The sequence below is a fragment of the Protobothrops mucrosquamatus genome, unplaced genomic scaffold, assembly GCF_001527695.2.
Source record: "Protobothrops mucrosquamatus isolate PMUCROS unplaced genomic scaffold, P.Mucros_1.0 scaffold2160, whole genome shotgun sequence".
Lineage (NCBI taxonomy): Eukaryota > Metazoa > Chordata > Lepidosauria > Squamata > Viperidae > Protobothrops > Protobothrops mucrosquamatus.
In genome coordinates, this window is record NW_015388256.1 from 414,193 (window position 1) to 431,844 (window position 17,652).

Genomic DNA, 17,652 nt, shown 5'->3' on the forward strand with positions numbered 1-17,652 from the left:
ACATTGTGAAAACTCAGCTGTCAGTTGATCTTAATGTTATGAAATTAAAAGTATGCCATTTGCAATTAACTTGGCATAAAATAATTCATTTGCATTTAATTGTAATGGTTCAAAGAATGTTCGGAAAAATGTTCGGCCCTCCAGCATGTTCACTTCATCCAATCTGGCCCTCTTTGAAAAAAGTTTGGACACCCCTGCTTTACACTTATGTAAGGAAAAATAAATGCACTGGTATAGAATAGGTAGTACCTGGCCCAAGAGGAGTAACTGCAATAGGGTTCTAGGAGCCCTAATGGACAACCATTTAAATATGAACCAGCAGCATGCTGCAGCCACCAAAAAGGCCAACACAGTTCTAGGCTGCATTAACAGAGGGATATAATCAAGATCACATGAAGTATTAGTACTACTTTATAGTGCATTGGTAAGATCACACTTGGAATACTGCATCCAGTTTTGGTTGCAACGATATAAAAAAGATGTTAAGACTCTAGAAAGAATGCAGAGAAGAGCAATTGGTCAATTGCAAAAGACAGCTTTATTTGGGACAGCTTACATGTGAACTGATTGAAAATACCTTTAACATCATCAAACAACATCTGCCTATCCCAAGGATCCTTGGGAAAAATACCAAATCCAGTCTAAACATCTGGCTGACTGTGCAACCAACCATAATAATAAGGGAAACCTCTTGAAAACAACTAGATTTGAAAGCAGAATATCGAAAGGAAACAATTGAGCACTGAGTTTCTAACTGGAAAAAGAAGCCTATGTACAGTCAATACCTGAAGGACATTGAAGGAAAGATAGATACAAAGTTAACATGGAGCTGGTTGAGATCAGGGGTGCTGAAGAAAGAAATTGAAGGCTTCATTTTGGCTTCCCAAGAACAAGCCTTGTAGACCAATTCCATGAAAGAAAAAATTCAACATATCAGTAACAGCAAATGTTGCTTATGCAACAAGAAAGATGAAACAGTGGATCTGACTACCCAGGGGAAACAGAGCAATTATAAGAACAACTTTAGTCTAATTGGATGCATATACTTTTGAAATTTAGGGACTAAAAATTTTCCTATTTTTACTGGAGACGTTGGTTTTTATCTAAAAAGAAAAGAAATAAACCTTGAAATACTATTATAAAAACTTTGGACTTAAAAAGTTTTAAACAGCATCGGTGACATCTTGTGGCGATGTATGGCATTACAACTTGTTACTGACTAAAAGAGACTTGGCTTGAAGCCCCGACTCTAAAAAAACCTCTTTTGACCTTAATAGATACCACCTGTGAAAAACTCAGCTGTAAAGAAGGAACTTTAGGGTGGCATATCTGGCCTGTTTGAACTATGACGGTAAACGCTTACTGATTTCCAGAGTTATATGTGGGGAATAACTTTCCTATTTCCTTACATGAGAAGCATCTGTTATTACATGAGATGATGGAATACTTTGGACTACAAATTTTTGCTTGGCAAACAATTCCCACTATAAAGACTACCTACAACACGTAAAATAGATGTCCCTACCTACAACACATGAAATAGTTATAAAAAACAAAAAACTATTTTTAATGTTTGATTTTAAAGTCTTCAACTTTAACATTATCAAGATAATATGGATGAAGAGCAGGAAAAAATCCTTTCTATGTTGAAATCAATACACGAAAACATTCTTTCAGCTTGTAACAAAATAAGATTCCAGCTTATTTATTAGATATACAAGATTCCAGCTTAGATATACAAACCCAGAGCTTGACTATAACCAAAGAACTAACAATGCAGAAAGTAACAGGAGAACTGGAACAACTAAATACTAAGACAGAGGACCCAATTGACCAATAGATCCAGCCAACGGAAAAATCAGAAAAGGGAGTGATAACACTGAAAATGGAAAAGACTTTTTACATAAATCAGAAGAAATTTGAGGAAAAGGAAGAAGAACAGATTGAATGGAAGTTAAACCTATCAGGACAATTGTGGGAAATTGGAGTAACAGGGAGGCGATTAAATGAATACAAATGGGCTAGTTCTTCCAAAAAACCTGTAATCAAATGTTTTTTCTCAGGGCTTTTTTTGTCATAGAACGCCCAGAACGGTGTTCCGGCACCTTTTTTGGATGGAACCTTGTAGGATATGCAAGGTGGGTTGTATGATGTGTGTGAATTCCGGCACCTTTTTTTTTTTTTTTTTTTTTACAAAAAAAGCACTGGTCTTTCTTATTCCAAATATTATATATAATAATAGAGGGACAACTGTTTGAGGATTCAAATGTACTGACATGGAAGGTTAGTTGGCAAAGGAAGAAAGCCAGAGTAAGGCTGAAAGAAACTAGGGTTTTGATCTATTAGACAGGATTTTATACTACTGATTAGAGGGTTGAATATGGTGAAAAATAGATAATTTTTAGAAGATAAAGTAACATTATAATTGAATAGGTAAGATGTGTAATAAGATTAATAGACTTTTGGTTTAATATGGTGGAAAATAGATAACTTTTAGAAAATAGAATAAGATTACATACAAATAGATAAGATGTATATTTAAAATATTAGATTTTGTTATGAAAAGGGAAAAATGTAGAAGTTGAGATGAGGAAAACTTTAGTCACCTAAAGGAAATTATAAATACCAAATGTTAATTTGAATATTGATGGGAAATTAAAGCCTGGGAAAAAAGCAATAACAGGACATTGATTGTATATAAGGATTGAATGCAAACACAATTAAGATATGTATAAGCTAAAAAAATTGATAAATATAACAAAGATGGTTTTTATTTAGTTGATAATAATAAGAACTATATTAGCCTAATATGAGATGGTAGATATTAAGGGGAAAAGAAAGGAAAAATCTGATGTAACTTGAGATTTGTGTTAAAGATTTATGTATGTTATTAAATTATTGATTATCCAGTCACCACATTGCTTTTTAAATGTTTAATTGTAAAATTAGAAAACTAATAAAATATTTTTTTTTTTTTTAAAAAAAGAAAGTGTGGTTTGGGAGACTCCAGCAGCAGGGGCGAGAACAAAGACACGGGAGCACTTCTGGGCATCAGAATGGACCCTGCCTAACAGAGACTTGTGGTGTTCAGAGGCGGCCCAGCAGAAACAGAATTATTCAAAGGCCACTGAAGCTGAATTTCCACTGACTATTTCCCATGAGTCCTGCTCTCGTGATTGAAAAGGCGCCAAGCATGTGGCATCGTTGGATGAGTCAGCTGAGTGGAAATACCTGACAGCAATCCAAAGCCAGCCAGTCAAGCATTTGAGGGAGAAATTTGAAGGACTAGACATGGGAAGCAAGGAGCAGGTCACCCATCAATTACTGACCAGCGAGCAGGATGACAAGCGTCTCCGAGATCGTTGCCAGTCCAGGAGAAGTTCCAGTCCCATAGTTGGGGCCAGGGCCGCATCCCCACATCCAAAGCCACCAACTTTAACCTCAAGCCCAGTGTGGAGGAGAAGCACGGATCGTCACCAGCGGCATGCTAGCCCTGACCGTTGTCAGCAGCCGCTGAGCCCTGGCCGCCATCGATGTCGTGACAGCCCTGAGCATCGGGAACGGTATGTTAGCCCCAAACGGCACCGCTCCTATGCGAGCCCCGACCGGCACCCAGGTCACCTTAGCCCGGACCGCCATCGGCGCAGGGAGAGCCCTGATTGTTACCAATACCAGGCCAGCCCAGACTGCCACTATTACTGATGAAGCCCTGCACCTCGCCATCAGCAACTCAGCCCTGAATACCACCATTGACACTACACCACCCCAGGGCCCCTGCCAAGGTTTGATTGGGCAGGGGACATCCAAAGTGACCTGATGCAACAGTATGAATGGCTGCATGCTTTATTGGACAGGCAGCAACCCATAATGGCTCCTCCTTTCAAACCCACATTTGATGGGGATCCTGAGAAATTAACCTTTTTTCTGAACCAAGCGCGTTCCTACATGAACTGAAATGTCAACACCTACCCGGACCCTGCCACAATGGTCAGTGTCATAGTGGCAAACCTAGAGGGGGAGGCATCAGAGTGGCTGAATAGCTTGCACATCGAACAAGTGCCTGAGCTATGGGACTATGACCTATTCATCCAAGGGTTGAGAGCCAGGTTCGAGGATGAATCTATAGCTCTACAGGCAGAGAAGGACGTTTACGAGGTACAAACAGTCAGGTAGACCAACAAAGGAATATGTGCACGAATTCCATAGAGTGGCGGGTCGAATTGAGCAGTGGCCAGAACGATCCCTGGTGCACCACTTCAAGAATGGCCTGGACCCCAATCTGTTCCAGGCCTGTGTCTATCATGGAATTCCTGACCAACTACAGGAGTGGTACTGGGTGGCAATGAAGATGGACATTGAGCTGACCTGTTATAAGAAGCCGACAACTCCTGGACCTGGGTCAAGGCCAGAACAGGCTAGACGACCACCTGCCCGATGAACCCCAGTGACAGGAGTGGCGGAGCCTCCACAACCATCTTTGGGCCCACCGATCAAATGTTTTAGATGTGGTCAGCCGGGTCACCGGGCAGCAGTTTGCCCTGTCCTGTTCCTGCAGCAGAAAAGTGGCTCAGCCCCATCAGAGAAAAGAAAAGTAAGCCAGCCGTCTGCCAGAGAGAAGTCAAATTGGATTGCTCAGGAACCAGTTGCCCAAGTCGCCTTGCCTACTCAAGAGAAGGTCGAGACCCCAGCCGACCTGGCCAACGCACTGGCTCCTTATGACAGCGATGACGAGGGGGAGAGCGACCCGATGGCCAGTCAACCCATTCCAGCTTTTTCCCTCTCTGCCAAACTTATACTTCCTAAGACAGGAGCTCAAATGAACTTACGGGTGTTGGTTGACTCAGGGTGCTCACAATGCATTATCAGCCTGCCGATTGCTCTCAAACTAGGCATTTGGGCGAGGTTACTCTCTAACCCCATGAAATTTGAACAGGCAGATGAATCTTTAATGGGAGGAACCTTATTCACCCACCTAACGGAACCGATGCGGCTAGAAATAGGTGAACATTGGGAGTTCATCTGATTTGTGATGGCTCCAAAAATGACTGAAGCAGTGATTCTAGGTTTAGCTTGGTTAGACAAGTGGAAATCCTTTATCTGGTGGGAGAAGGAAATGAGGACCCTGAGATTACCCATAGGGCCATCTCCCCCCAGTTCCTCCCATAACATTAATGGAGAGACGAAGCCACCAACCGATACGATAAAAATAGCCACCATCTCCCTGCCAGGAGAGCCACTCATTCCCAGCGAATATCGAGACTTGGCAGAAGTGTTTAGTGAAAAGGAATGTGATGTCCTGCCACCCCACAGACCGAATGACTGCGCCATTGAGATTTTACCAGGAGCCAAGCTGCCAAAACCAAAAATGTATGCCATGACCCTCCTCGAGGTGGAGGAAATGCGGCAATATATCAACAAGAATTTGGCCAAATCCCAAGTAGCAGCCCTAGTATTGTTCAGGGAAAAGAACTCTGCATAGATTTTAAGGGCCTCAATTGTGTGAGTGTGGAAAATATGTATCCCCTTCCTCTAATGAAAGACTTATTAAGCCATCTGGCGAAGGAGCGGATTTTTACCAAATTAGATCTAAGAGAAGTGTACTACCACGTGAGAATAAGAGAAGGTAATGAATGGAAAATTGCTTTTAACAACCCTTTGGGTAGCTATCAGTTCAAAGTTATGCCATTCAGATTACAAGGGGCTCCTGCAGTGTTCATGCAGCTGATTAACCAGGTGTTACACGATCATCTGTACAAAGGTGTTTTGGTGTATCTTGATGACATCTTAATCTATACAGAGACTATGACAGAGCATGTAAGCTTAGTGAGAGAGGTTCTGAAAAAACTGCTGAACGCTAAGCTCTACGTCAAACTATCAAAGTGTGAATTTCATCAAATGTGTTTGGATTATTTAGGCTATAGAATTTCCAGTGAAGGCATCAAGATGGATCCAGCCAAAGTGAAAGCTGTAACTGAATGGCAAACTCCAAAAACTCGAAAGCAACTACAGAGCTTCCTGGGATTTGCCAACTTCTACTGCCAATTCATCCCTTCATTTGCTGAGATTGCTTTACCCCTGACAGAACTGTTAAAAACTGGCAAAGAAGGGGGAAAACCACAACCTGGTCAGGCACTACAATGGACTATGGAATGCCAAACCGCTTTTGAGAATTTAAAGACTATTTGCTGCTGAACCAGTGATGTGGCCATAGGGGCAATACTCTTACAAAAAAATCATGACAGGATTTTACAACCGTGTGCTTACACTTCAAAAAAGTTCACTGACACAGAGCGGAGATGGGCCATTGGGAGAAAGAAGCATTTGAGATTAGATGGGCTTTACTGACGAGGGGAGCAAGGTGCCTTTTGAGATAAGGACTGATCACAAAAACTTAGAGGCATTGAAAACTCCACATAAACTATCTCCCAAACAAGTACGCTGGGTGCAATATTTTAATCGTTTTAATTTTACACTTAAGTTTATACCGGTGGGAAGAATTTCTTGGCTGATGCCCTGTCCAGATTACCCCAATATAAAAGCTAGCGTGAGCAGGTTGTTGATTCCATTATGTCCGCACCACAGGTTATCTCTCAGATAACTCCACAGAGACCAGAATCTGTAAAAACTCCTGATCCTGATGATCCTTTAACAAAGAAGTTAAAATAGGAACTGATTAATGATCAATAGTTCAAGGACAATCAAACCATCCTAACCCACAGGGATGGGTTGGCTTGGAAGGGGGGAAATTATAGTTACCTAAATTGCTCAGACTCCAAGCGCTCCAATGCAGCCATGACACAAAACAGGCTGGCCATTTTGGTTACTTGAAAACACTGCATTTAATTCGGAGGCAATTTTAATGGCCAGGCTTAAAGAAAGAGGTGGAGAACTATGTAAAAAGCTGTGCAGTCTGTGCTACTGTGAAAAGAATTCCAGGGAAGCCCCCTGGACTATTGTGCAGATCCTTCCCAACCATAGGAAGAGATCGCTATGGACTTTATCGTCAAGTTACCTGAAAGCAGAGGAAATACGGTAATATGGATTGTGATTTATCTTTTTTCAAAGCAGGCTCATTTCATTGCCTGCTCCAGCCTCCCGTCTGCACAGAAACTGGCTAAGATGTTCCTTAAACACATTTACAGACTACATAGCACACCAAAGCATGTGATCTCTGACAGGGGGGTGCAATTTACAGCTAAATTCTGAAGAAACTTTCTAAAAATAATTGGCTCTACGCAAGGACTGTCATCGGCTTTTCACCTGGGTACGAATGGGGCGGCTGAAAAAGCTAACAGAATGGTGGAGCAATATCTTAGGTGCTATGTGGATTACCAACAAACGGACTGGACTGATCTCCCTTTCGCTGAAGTGGCTTATAACAACACTGTCCACAGTAGCATTGGATTCACGCCTTTTAAAATCACCAATGGAAGGGATTTCATCCCAATGCCTGAATACCCCCATGAACCACCTGCCTCTCAGACTTTAGATCAATGGGCGTCAGCTTGGAAGGAAGTATGGGACAATGCAAAGAAAGCTTTGAAAAAAAGCCTCAGAGACGTATAAAAAACAAGCTGATAAGAGCAACGCAAAGGTCATTTTGTGTGGGGGGAAAGGGTTATCTGTCCACGAAGTATTTAAGACTCAAATTGCCTAGCAGAAAATTGGGACCAAAATACCTGGGACCTTTCCCTGTAGTGCGAATTTTAAACCCAGTTACTGTAGAATTAAAATTCCCTCAACTCTTAGGTAAGATTCACCCAGTATTTCACTGCAGCTTTTTGAAACCTTTCAGAGAATTGATTCTGAGGCCCCCTCTCAAGAAAGCCCCTGGTCCCCTTGTGGTGGCTGGACTCATTACGAAGTGTAACGTATTCTCAATGCTAGATTGTACAAAAGGAAATTGCAATACTTGGTGCAGTGGAAGGGCTACTCGTTATCAGAGGCTACTTGGGTGAAGTGTACTGATGTAAAAGCTGATAGACTTATTCGTAAATTCTATGAACAAATCAACGGGAAATCCTTAACTTATGCTTTTGTTTGATTTCCAGGACCTCCTTTCTGCTAAGGGAGGGCAGATGTCAGCGCTGTGACAATTGAGAAACTGTAGTCATTTTACCTTTTGCTTTCATTGTGCTTTTTTCTGTTGTTTGGTATTTTCAGATGGAGAAGGGGGGAAGGGAGAATGCTTGTGCTGTTTCAGCTAGCCATAACAATTGCAACTGTGTGAGAATCAAGGTCACTGATAGAAAAAGTTTTGGCAGGTTTCCCGTGTTTTGAAATAATTGGTGAATGTGATTTATGATAGCCTTTCTGGGATGGGAATTGCAACTTGTTACTTTGTAGCAGGGGGGAGGGAACTTTAGTCTTGGGTTCAACTATGTAAGTGTCAATACTTTGTTTCCTGAATAAAATGTTATTTAAGGAAGAAATTTTTGCCTTGAAGTTCTTTTAAATTGGTTTCATCTATTGGAACCATGACATACCTGGAGACAGCAGAATAGATGAGAAAGAACTGAAGAAGATAACAAAATACAAAGACCTGCATATAGAAATAGAACAACTGTGGTAAAAGCAATACCTTTGGTGCAATCCCAAAACAACTGGAGCACCACTTGAACACCACTGGCATTTACAAATTCATCATCAGTCAATTGCAAAAGGAGGCTTTATTAGGAACAGCTTATATCCTGGAACGATATCTGTAACACCATCAAACATCTAGATCTGCCTATCCCAGGTCCTCGAAATGGACTTGATAGACAGACAAAAATACCTAATCCAGTGTGTACATCTGGCAGACTGTGCAATGAACCATCATTATAATAATAATTTTATCCTGACTTTTTGATATATAACTCAAGCTGGTGAACATACCTAATTCTCCTGTTTTCTATTTTTCCCCCCACAACAAAACTATGAGGCCAGTTGAGCCAAGAGAAAATGATTAGTCCAAAGCATCCAGCTGCCTTTCATGCTGGGTCAAAGTCTCTTCATTTCTAGCCATCACTTTCACTAACTGCACCAAATTGGCTCTCCAGAGTTGGTACAAAATCCAGATTATTTATTTATTAAATGTATATGCAACCCATCTCATTGATAATGCGAGTCAGATAACCAATAGAGGACAGTCAATATTTTAAAAAACCAACTCTAGTGGTTGATTGGTCATCTAGTTGATCTACATAGTAGTTCAAGGACTTTTTTGAAGAAAAAAAGAGTCAAACAGTACAAATAGAAAAAAACTACATTACAGGTAGTCCTTGACTTACAACTATTTATTGACTGATCAAAGTTACAACAGCACTGAAAAAAGGGACATATGTCCTCTTTTCACACTCATAAATGTTATATAGACCGGGCCTCAGTCTTCCTTTTTCCATTTGCAAAGGAAAAAGCTGAAATTTGGCATCAAAAATACTAAACCCTGACAAATTTATTTGAGGAGCAGGTTAGTATGGTTTAACTAGGAGAAAAGGAGAAGTGAAAAATGGAATATAATAATAAACATACCAATAGAGCCTAGGGAACTTCTAGGAAACAGGACAATGTTAAGTAACATCCCATCTATTACCAAAGCAAAGCAGATTTTGGCCTAAGAACTAATGTAAGTTCCTCTGAATTTCTTTTGAGGAAGAGCAAGATGCATAATGTTCTCAATTAAAAAACAAAACAAAAGCTAAAAGCCCATTCTACACTCCTATGGAAGATATTTTATAATCATTGAATTACTCATTCCCATTATTAATCCAAGTTTATTTCAGACCTTGAAGTCTTTGTCTTCTGAACCACTGCTGACTCAATGGTTTTGCCAATATAAAAGCATACACAGTTGAGAAAAATTCCCAGAGGTATGTTTCTTCCTATGGGTAAGAATAGGAAGAATCCTAAGACTCCTATGGGGATACTGTGGGAAGTACTACTGTACGCATCTTTCCCAACAAAATAAAAGACAAAGGCATTACATTATTATATGAGGGACTATTGAGAGAAATTCAAATCATGGCCACCTTTGACAACTGACTTTTATGTATTATGCTCTCATAATAAACTTCACCTCTGATACAAGCAGCAACCTGTGTTATTTTATTCCTGGCTTGGAAAAAAACTGATAAAGAATTCTTTCTAGCAGTAAAATATATTGTAAACGAGCATTTGTCACAAATATAAATTTCAATATTTATTTTTCTCTTGGATTACTTTCAAAAATAAAGTATGGCCTGAAGAAGATATATTAAATATTAAAAACATTTGAAACTAGGATGGACCCCAATATTTAGGTTGCATCTAATAAAATGATAATCATAAATTAATCCAGTTTTAACATGAATTTTATTTCTAATTATATTTGTCTAAAAGCCTATGTGTTAGAACAGTGTATTGTACGCAGAAATACACATCTCTTAAACATATATACCAATGGAAGAGAATATTTGTAGCTTCGGGACCTTTGGGGTCCTTGCTGCTCTTCTTGGTGCTCTGTGAGTTTAGATGTTTTCTTGCAGACATTTCAGTACCCAACTAGGTAACATCAAGCCAGGCTTCCAGGAATTCTCAATCAACTGAGAAACTGTGAGCATTCTAGACCAAGCCAAGTCCAGAAACACTAGAGAACTCATAGAAGTCTAGCATTCAGACAAATCAGCCATCAACAGACATACAGAGATAAACAACATCTATATACCACTCCAGAGACAATCAAAAAGCCAAAAAAGAAACAAAAAAACCCAAAACATCTCCTCACCAGGAATCAAGAACCAGATGAGCAGAGATTAACACAAAGATTAACTCTATACCAATAATCAAACAATACCCCAATCAAGGAATTACCAACTCATTCAAACAAGCTAGCAGTAAACAGCAGCCTAATCAAGGAACCACCAAGAACACTCCTACCAACACTGATAAGGCAAACCACTAGTATATAAAATAAGAGCAAATCCCCTATGCTTCTAGCACTGAATATGTTACCTAGTTTGATAACATCTCTCTCTCTCTCTCTCTCTCTCTCTCTCTCTCTCTCTCTCTCTCTCTCTCTCACACACACACACACACACACACACACACACACACACATATATATAATACAAAATAAAATTGCGAACACCAGGAGAGTATAAGACAATTAAAAGTTTAGTAAAAAACCTTTAAAAACTTTTAAAAGCATACAATCATAGGGGCCAAGCTTTCGTCGGATCCTTCCGACATCCTCAGGGCACAAAGTCAATCAATGGGAAAAGCAGTTATAAATAAACCGACGCCTGCATCCGGGCCCTAGATCTCGTGACTGGGCCGTGGTAACCAATCATTGTAACGTCCTCATTAACCCCTTTAGCTATCATTCTATCCTTACTTCTGCTGCCTTTCCGTGTCAAACCACCATGGGGGCGTATCACCTCATTAGGTTTATAATCACTCTCTAATATAATATAATATAATTATACCAGTGCATGAACTTGAACTTCAGACTGCATTTGTGCAAATTTCCCTATAGGGAATCTAGATATTAAATGATACACTTAAGCAGAAGGAGGGAGAACCAATCTTGGCTGAACTCAAGATATTATTTGAATAGGATGTAGCAGGAAATCCCAAGATTGTAAATTGGACTAGGACAGGGGGTGTCAAACTCAATTTCATTGAGGGCCGTATAAGCATTGTGGTTGCCCTCGGGGGGGCTTACTGGGTGGGCGTGGCCAGCTCTACATCATTCGCATCAAGGGGGCCTGTGGGGGCCTGGGCAGGAGTGGGACAGATCTGAGGGTCTCTGGCAAAAGGGGGTGGGACCAGGGCAAGTGCCAAGGCATGGTCCACAGAGGAGCCTCACTGTTCCTCTCAGGCCATGTGGGGGGGGGGGGGCGCTGGATGGTGGTGCCACCACAAAATTGTACATTAGCTCCCGGCCGGCCTGGGCCAGGGCAGCGGGGGCCGTTCCCTCACTGTTTCCAGGATGGCTTCGCGGGCCACATGAAACCACTTCGTGGGCCGCATCTGGCCCCCGGGCCTTGTGTTTGACATGTCTGGACTAGGAAGTCAAAAATCAGTCTCAATATAAGGTTGTATCTGTAAATATAAATTTAGGAAGTATTTTTTTTAACAATTTGGTCATATAACTTTAATTTGAAAAAGAGTAAAACTATCTTCTATTCCCTAAAAATTCAAAATATTCTTTTTTCTTTTTTGAAAATAACATTATTCATATGGAAAGTGCTATTAGATCTTCAATGCTAGTCATATTTTAAATTAATGCTTAGACTTAACTGAAGTGTAGTTTTCTGTAAAAGGTCTACAAACTTTCAGCAATTTTAAAAGCTGAATAGTCAAACATTTCACAAATAATTCACAGTGAGTATTTTTCTTTGACGGTATTCACATTGCATACTAATGTGGTTTGATTTGGCTTAGCTTAGTATACAAACCCAAAGCTGAAGTTTATCTTCAGAAACCTTGGAGGAGGAAGAAGGCTAGACCGAAAAGCTATTCATGTTAAGGAATTTTTCTCTTGTTGTAGTCCAATGCTTTTAATTCATTAAATGATTTTGGATTTGCAGCTTCCTGTATGCATTACAAAAACAAGATGATAGACCAGGCAAAATACTGTAGAATGAAAACAACACTATTCAGAAATATTTTGCTAGAATACTTTAATTGGTGCATCATGAAGAAAATGAGACTAGTGTCTTGTAGTATTTGATAATATTCTCCACAAATATTGAAGAATATTTAAACTAGGACGAATCTGCCTTAGATGAGGCTTACGCAATACCTTAAAAGCAACATTTTAAACCATCATATATCTTCAGGTATTCTTTTGCTCAGATAATTCATAAAGATACTAGCCAGAATTGCTTTTGAACCCAGCAGACAATACAAGAAAGTCTGACTTTAAAAATAATATGCATGGCAGAGTTTCCAACTGTAACTCAAAATGTTCAATAATCCACTAGAGCAGTGGTGGCGAACCTATGGCACGGGTGCCAGAGGCGGCACTCTGAGCCCTCTCTGTGGGCACGTGCACTGTTGCCCCATTCCTAGGCCTTCAGCTGGGTTTTATAAAACTTTTTCGCTTTAGGCCTCTGTTGCCGTGTACAAAAAAAAAAAGGTTCAATCAATCAGTCAATTTCAACTTCTCACGGGGAAAAAAATGTTGCAAAGTTGGAATTGATTGATTGAACTTTTTAGTCCCACCCAGTCTGCCATTACCACCGCAGCCATGGCCACCCAATGGGCCACACCCAGCCAATGGGCCACACCCACCCGGCACCCAATGATGCATAAGTGGGTTTTGGGTTGCAGTTTGGGCACTCGGTCTCTAAAAGGTTCGCCATCACTGCACTAGAGAGACTGGTATATTTAATACCTAATATGGCTGGTAAGGCCTAACTGCAGTAATTCAACACCTGTACAACTTGATCTGCCAAAGCAAAATACATTTCATTTTTTTTAATATTTGCAAGAAATACATTTTGTGAATGAAAAAGAATCCAAAACCAGATGTCTTCTGATACAATTTGATTATGAACAGCAATTAATTCCTAAACCATATTGTAAAAATGACAGCATTTGACTTTAATATTGAATATATTCGTTCTCCTTTTTCAGGTATGAGGTAACAAACATGCTTGAGAGAGTAGTAGAGAGAGTAAGAAAATAACCACTTAAAAAGCAATGCTTTAAACAATAGGAACAGCCCAGTCTGGGGATTAGTGAACAAGTCTCCATTCATGTAAATAAATTCCACAAGCACGTAAAGAAATTGAATTGCAGCAGATGCCAGTATCATGGCAGGGCTCCTGTACCTTTCATAGCTGCATGACAAACAAATATTCAATAACCAAAGCTTTCTTAAACATAAAAATGCAGAGAAAAAAGTAGCAGCAGCTCTGATTTCTGATAATAATCTAGTATCATAATACAGCTGGAAGAGGAGAGAGGTCCTTGCATTCTTAAAAAAGAGTTGCCTAAAACAACTAATAGAAAATCTCCACTGCTAATGGGAAAAAAATCAGCTGTCTGGAATTTGTTGTCATACTGGTAAGCTTACATTTTTCTGTTGCTCTTTCTAGAACTCACATGATTTCATCAGAAAGTGGCTAATCCATGTCCTAGAAACTGAATCATGGATATAACTCTAAAATATGAGATTGAAACTTTAAAATTAGTTGAAGAATTAAACTTGTCAAGCTTTTTTTTTTTTTACTTTTGGGATATCATATCTCTGTACAATTCTGTATCCTTGCTGATTTAGATATGGGTTTTTTCCCAAGGAGGTTAATATTATTGACTCAATTAAAACTAAATCCATGCTCAATAAGGTCTTGCTCCCAAATAAACCTACATACCAGTAGGATTTTAACCTTAGAGTTTGATCTATGCATCCTTATTCAGAAATAAATACTATAAATGAGGTTTGCTTTTATTATACAAACGGCTAATTCCTAATAAATGTATATAAGTAAGTAGCTGGATATAATTCAATTTGGGTAGACATGTACAGATTGCATTATTACTGTATTTATAAATACCAATTTTCCTGTATTTTTAAAATTAATATTGTGTTGTGCCTCTCTTACTACATTCTTGACAATCACAACAGTGAACCATGGACTTAAACAGGAAGAAAGGTTAATTTATTAGACTGAGGATTTTTCTAGAGCAGAAAGTTCAGATTATCCTTTTGGTTCTATGCCTTTTTTGTACTTTCTATACCAAATCAGCCAAATCTGAGTCTTCCTTCACTGCTTTTCACAGCTGCAACCTTTTGGATTATGAAAGCCATCTAATTATACAGTAATAAATTGAATTATGAGTCAGATTGTCTGATTAAATTAAATGTTGGAAACACAATATGGCCACAGTTCAATGTTACAACAAGGACATGGTATTTTTTTTAAAGTTGTTTAAGTGGTTATTGCTACAGTGTGTAGACTTATGAAAAGATAACATTTTCTAATGTAATGCTTATAAAGCAGCACCAAGAGGTAGCTACTGGTCACAAATGATCCAAGCAGCTCAAGTTTTTTAATTCAAGTGCATCAGCACACCACTAACTTACAGTTTTTGAATATAGGAATACATGGATAACACACACAGGCCTCTTTACCCAATTTTAAAAACCCCATCCAAAATACAGTATAGAAAAAAAGAGGAAAAAGAATAGTCCACCCCCTATGTATATTCTTACACTGAACTAAAATGACAGGGAACACAGGTTACTTCCCTCCAAACACATAAAATTTACTCCAGGAAGTAGCCCAGCCTCATTTGTTCAGCAATTTCATATTTGCTGATCTTGTAATAGCCACACACAACAACAGATCATAAACACCTTGGTAAGTTTGTTGTAAGGCTGAGAAATAGTTTTCCACCAGTGGCTCAAAGAGCCATTCATAAGATATATATCAAAGCTGTATTTTTAATGCACATTTCCCCTTAATCACAGCATTTTCCCATTGAGCAAAATCTAGATCTTCATGCACACATCACCATGTAGTAACATCCTGAGATGGCAACACAAATCTTAATCCGAATGGAACAGGGACCTGCCCTGAAATATCAAGCTCTATGATTTTTCTTTCCCAATGTAGTTTCTCCCATTATACATTAAAAACAAAACAAAACAGGAATTGTCCAGAGAATGAAGGGAGCCTCTTGCATATTAGTAGTTCACAAAGTCAGAAGCAACTCATAGGGCAAGGTTCTGCTTGCTTGCCTGCCTTCTAGTCCTGCTAGAATATTATGAAGCCCTCTCTTATCCCACTGGCTCATGGGGCCAGAGAGCATGATGGAAGTGATAGGCTGGCATGCCATAGAACTGATCAGCATCTCAAATGGTAGCCAACATCTCAAATGGGTTATCATCTGAACTTGTAAAAAATAAGCATATTTGAAGGACTCTGTGATACTAAGGAAAATAATATAAACACCAGCTTCTGACTGCTGCTTTTAACTAATAGGTCAAGCCAGCAAGTCAGACTATGATCTAATGGAATGCAGTTCCTTCTTGCCTATCGTTTCCTTTTCTGCTTTAAGGATTTTCTGCGCTTGAGAATCATCTCATAGAGTCTGTCCATACCTTCTGTGAGTCCCTCCCCAATGATTGCACAGGCTGGTTGGATATGGTAAGTGGTGGATGGAGTTAGTTCATGCAGAGCCAACTGTTTTTCTATTTCTGCCACAGGCAAAGATTTTGGCAGGTCTTGCTTGTTGGCAATCACTAACAAGGGAGTGCCTTGATTCTCTGCAAACTTGGTGACTTTATGTAGCTCTGTTTTGGCTTCTTCTAGCCTGTCCACGTCAACAGAGTCCACCACATAAATGATGCCATCAGTGCAACGACTATAGGATTTCCACAGGGGCCTCAATTTCTCTTGCCCACCTACATCCCAAAAATGGCAGCTGATGCCCTTTGCAGTTCCATTGCTTAGCTTGATTTTTTCAGTGTTGAAGCCAATGGTAGGCACAGTGTTGACAAATTCGTTGAATTTAAGCCTGTATAGCACCGTGGTTTTGCCTGCAGAATCCAGACCTAGCATGACAATGTGCAGAGACTGAAAGGCAGAGATATTGGATGAAATGTTTCCCATGGTGTTGATGGGTGATTCAGCAGCAGAAAAATCTTTGCTGATTCCGTTTAAGCCCTTTTCCTTGTTAGTCGGTATTAAATCTTGATTGGGTTGCGATTTTAAAATGCACACTCACCCTCAGAAACCATTCGAGATTCACCGCGGAGATCAAGAACAATCCGGATCTTGCAAGACAGAAAGCGCGAGACAGAGGAAGGGGGTGGGGAAGCAATGGAGATCAGCTTAAGCACCCCGCGATCGCCCAGTCTGGAATGAGGATCGCGCAGCAAAGGCAACTTCAAAGTGTGGCAGGTTGTTCAGAATAAAGCTGGTTCTCTCTGCAAATCGTTCTATTTGTCGCCTGGGTAGAAAAAGACCTGGGTTTTCTCCTGGATCAACTGTTCAGACGAACTGATCAAGAGGGGAACTACCTCCTTCCCCGCAGACTCATTCATTTTCAGACAGGAAGTGGCGCCATCATTTTAGGCCCACCTTCTGGCGAGAGAGAGCCTCCCTTTCGCTGCGATCTGCCTGGGAGGAAGCCCCAACAGGACCTTCCCAAAAGCTTCCAACGCATCGACTGCAGCTCAATCCATCAAAGCCCTGCGAAATGAGCAGGGGAGGAGCTTTAAAAGGGAAACGGTACAGCTGGGGGGAGACGTTTTTCTTTCGAGTCACCCTCTCTCCTCTCGCCTTGTTTTCCCAGCCGTCTTCCTTTAAATTGGTCTTTGGATGACTTTTCAAGATGCGAAGTTCGATGGGAAAAAAAATCGTTTGTTTTTATTTGGAAAGGAGTCGCCTGCGCCTGGACCGTACCACTTTAGACTACGGGGGAAGTCATATTTTCTAATATACCATATCATATAGAAATTCAATTCTGCCTGTAAAACGTCAGTGTGTTCAAAAGCACAAATTGAAGTATGAAATCCCACGCGCAGTCTGATCGGAAACAATACACTTACTGCTTTAGGCGCCAAGAAGGGTGATGATTTATAGGTGCGTGCATGACTTTTCCCTGGTCTGATTCTAAAAGATCTCACCGTCGCTCTCTGAAACAGCTGGGCCCAAGGTCCCTGAGGCTGCCTCC

General features: G+C 40.2%; 1 protein-coding gene across 1 annotated transcript; it reads right to left on the bottom strand.

Annotated features, from left to right (window-relative positions):
- Positions 1-13,456: 13,456 nt before the first annotated feature.
- On the bottom strand, positions 13,457-17,132 carry ARL4C (ADP ribosylation factor like GTPase 4C). The gene has a single exon (XM_015824216.1). It carries the CDS (start codon positions 16,584-16,586, stop codon positions 16,008-16,010), a length of 579 nt encoding a protein of 192 aa, XP_015679702.1. The 5' UTR covers positions 16,587-17,132; the 3' UTR covers positions 13,457-16,007.
- Positions 17,133-17,652: the final 520 nt, after the last annotated feature.

Bases quoted from the DNA above. Each gene is read 5' to 3' on its own strand.
- ARL4C (XM_015824216.1), bottom strand. From the start codon at position 16,586: ATGGGAAACATTTCATCCAATATCTCTGCCTTTCAGTCTCTGCACATT.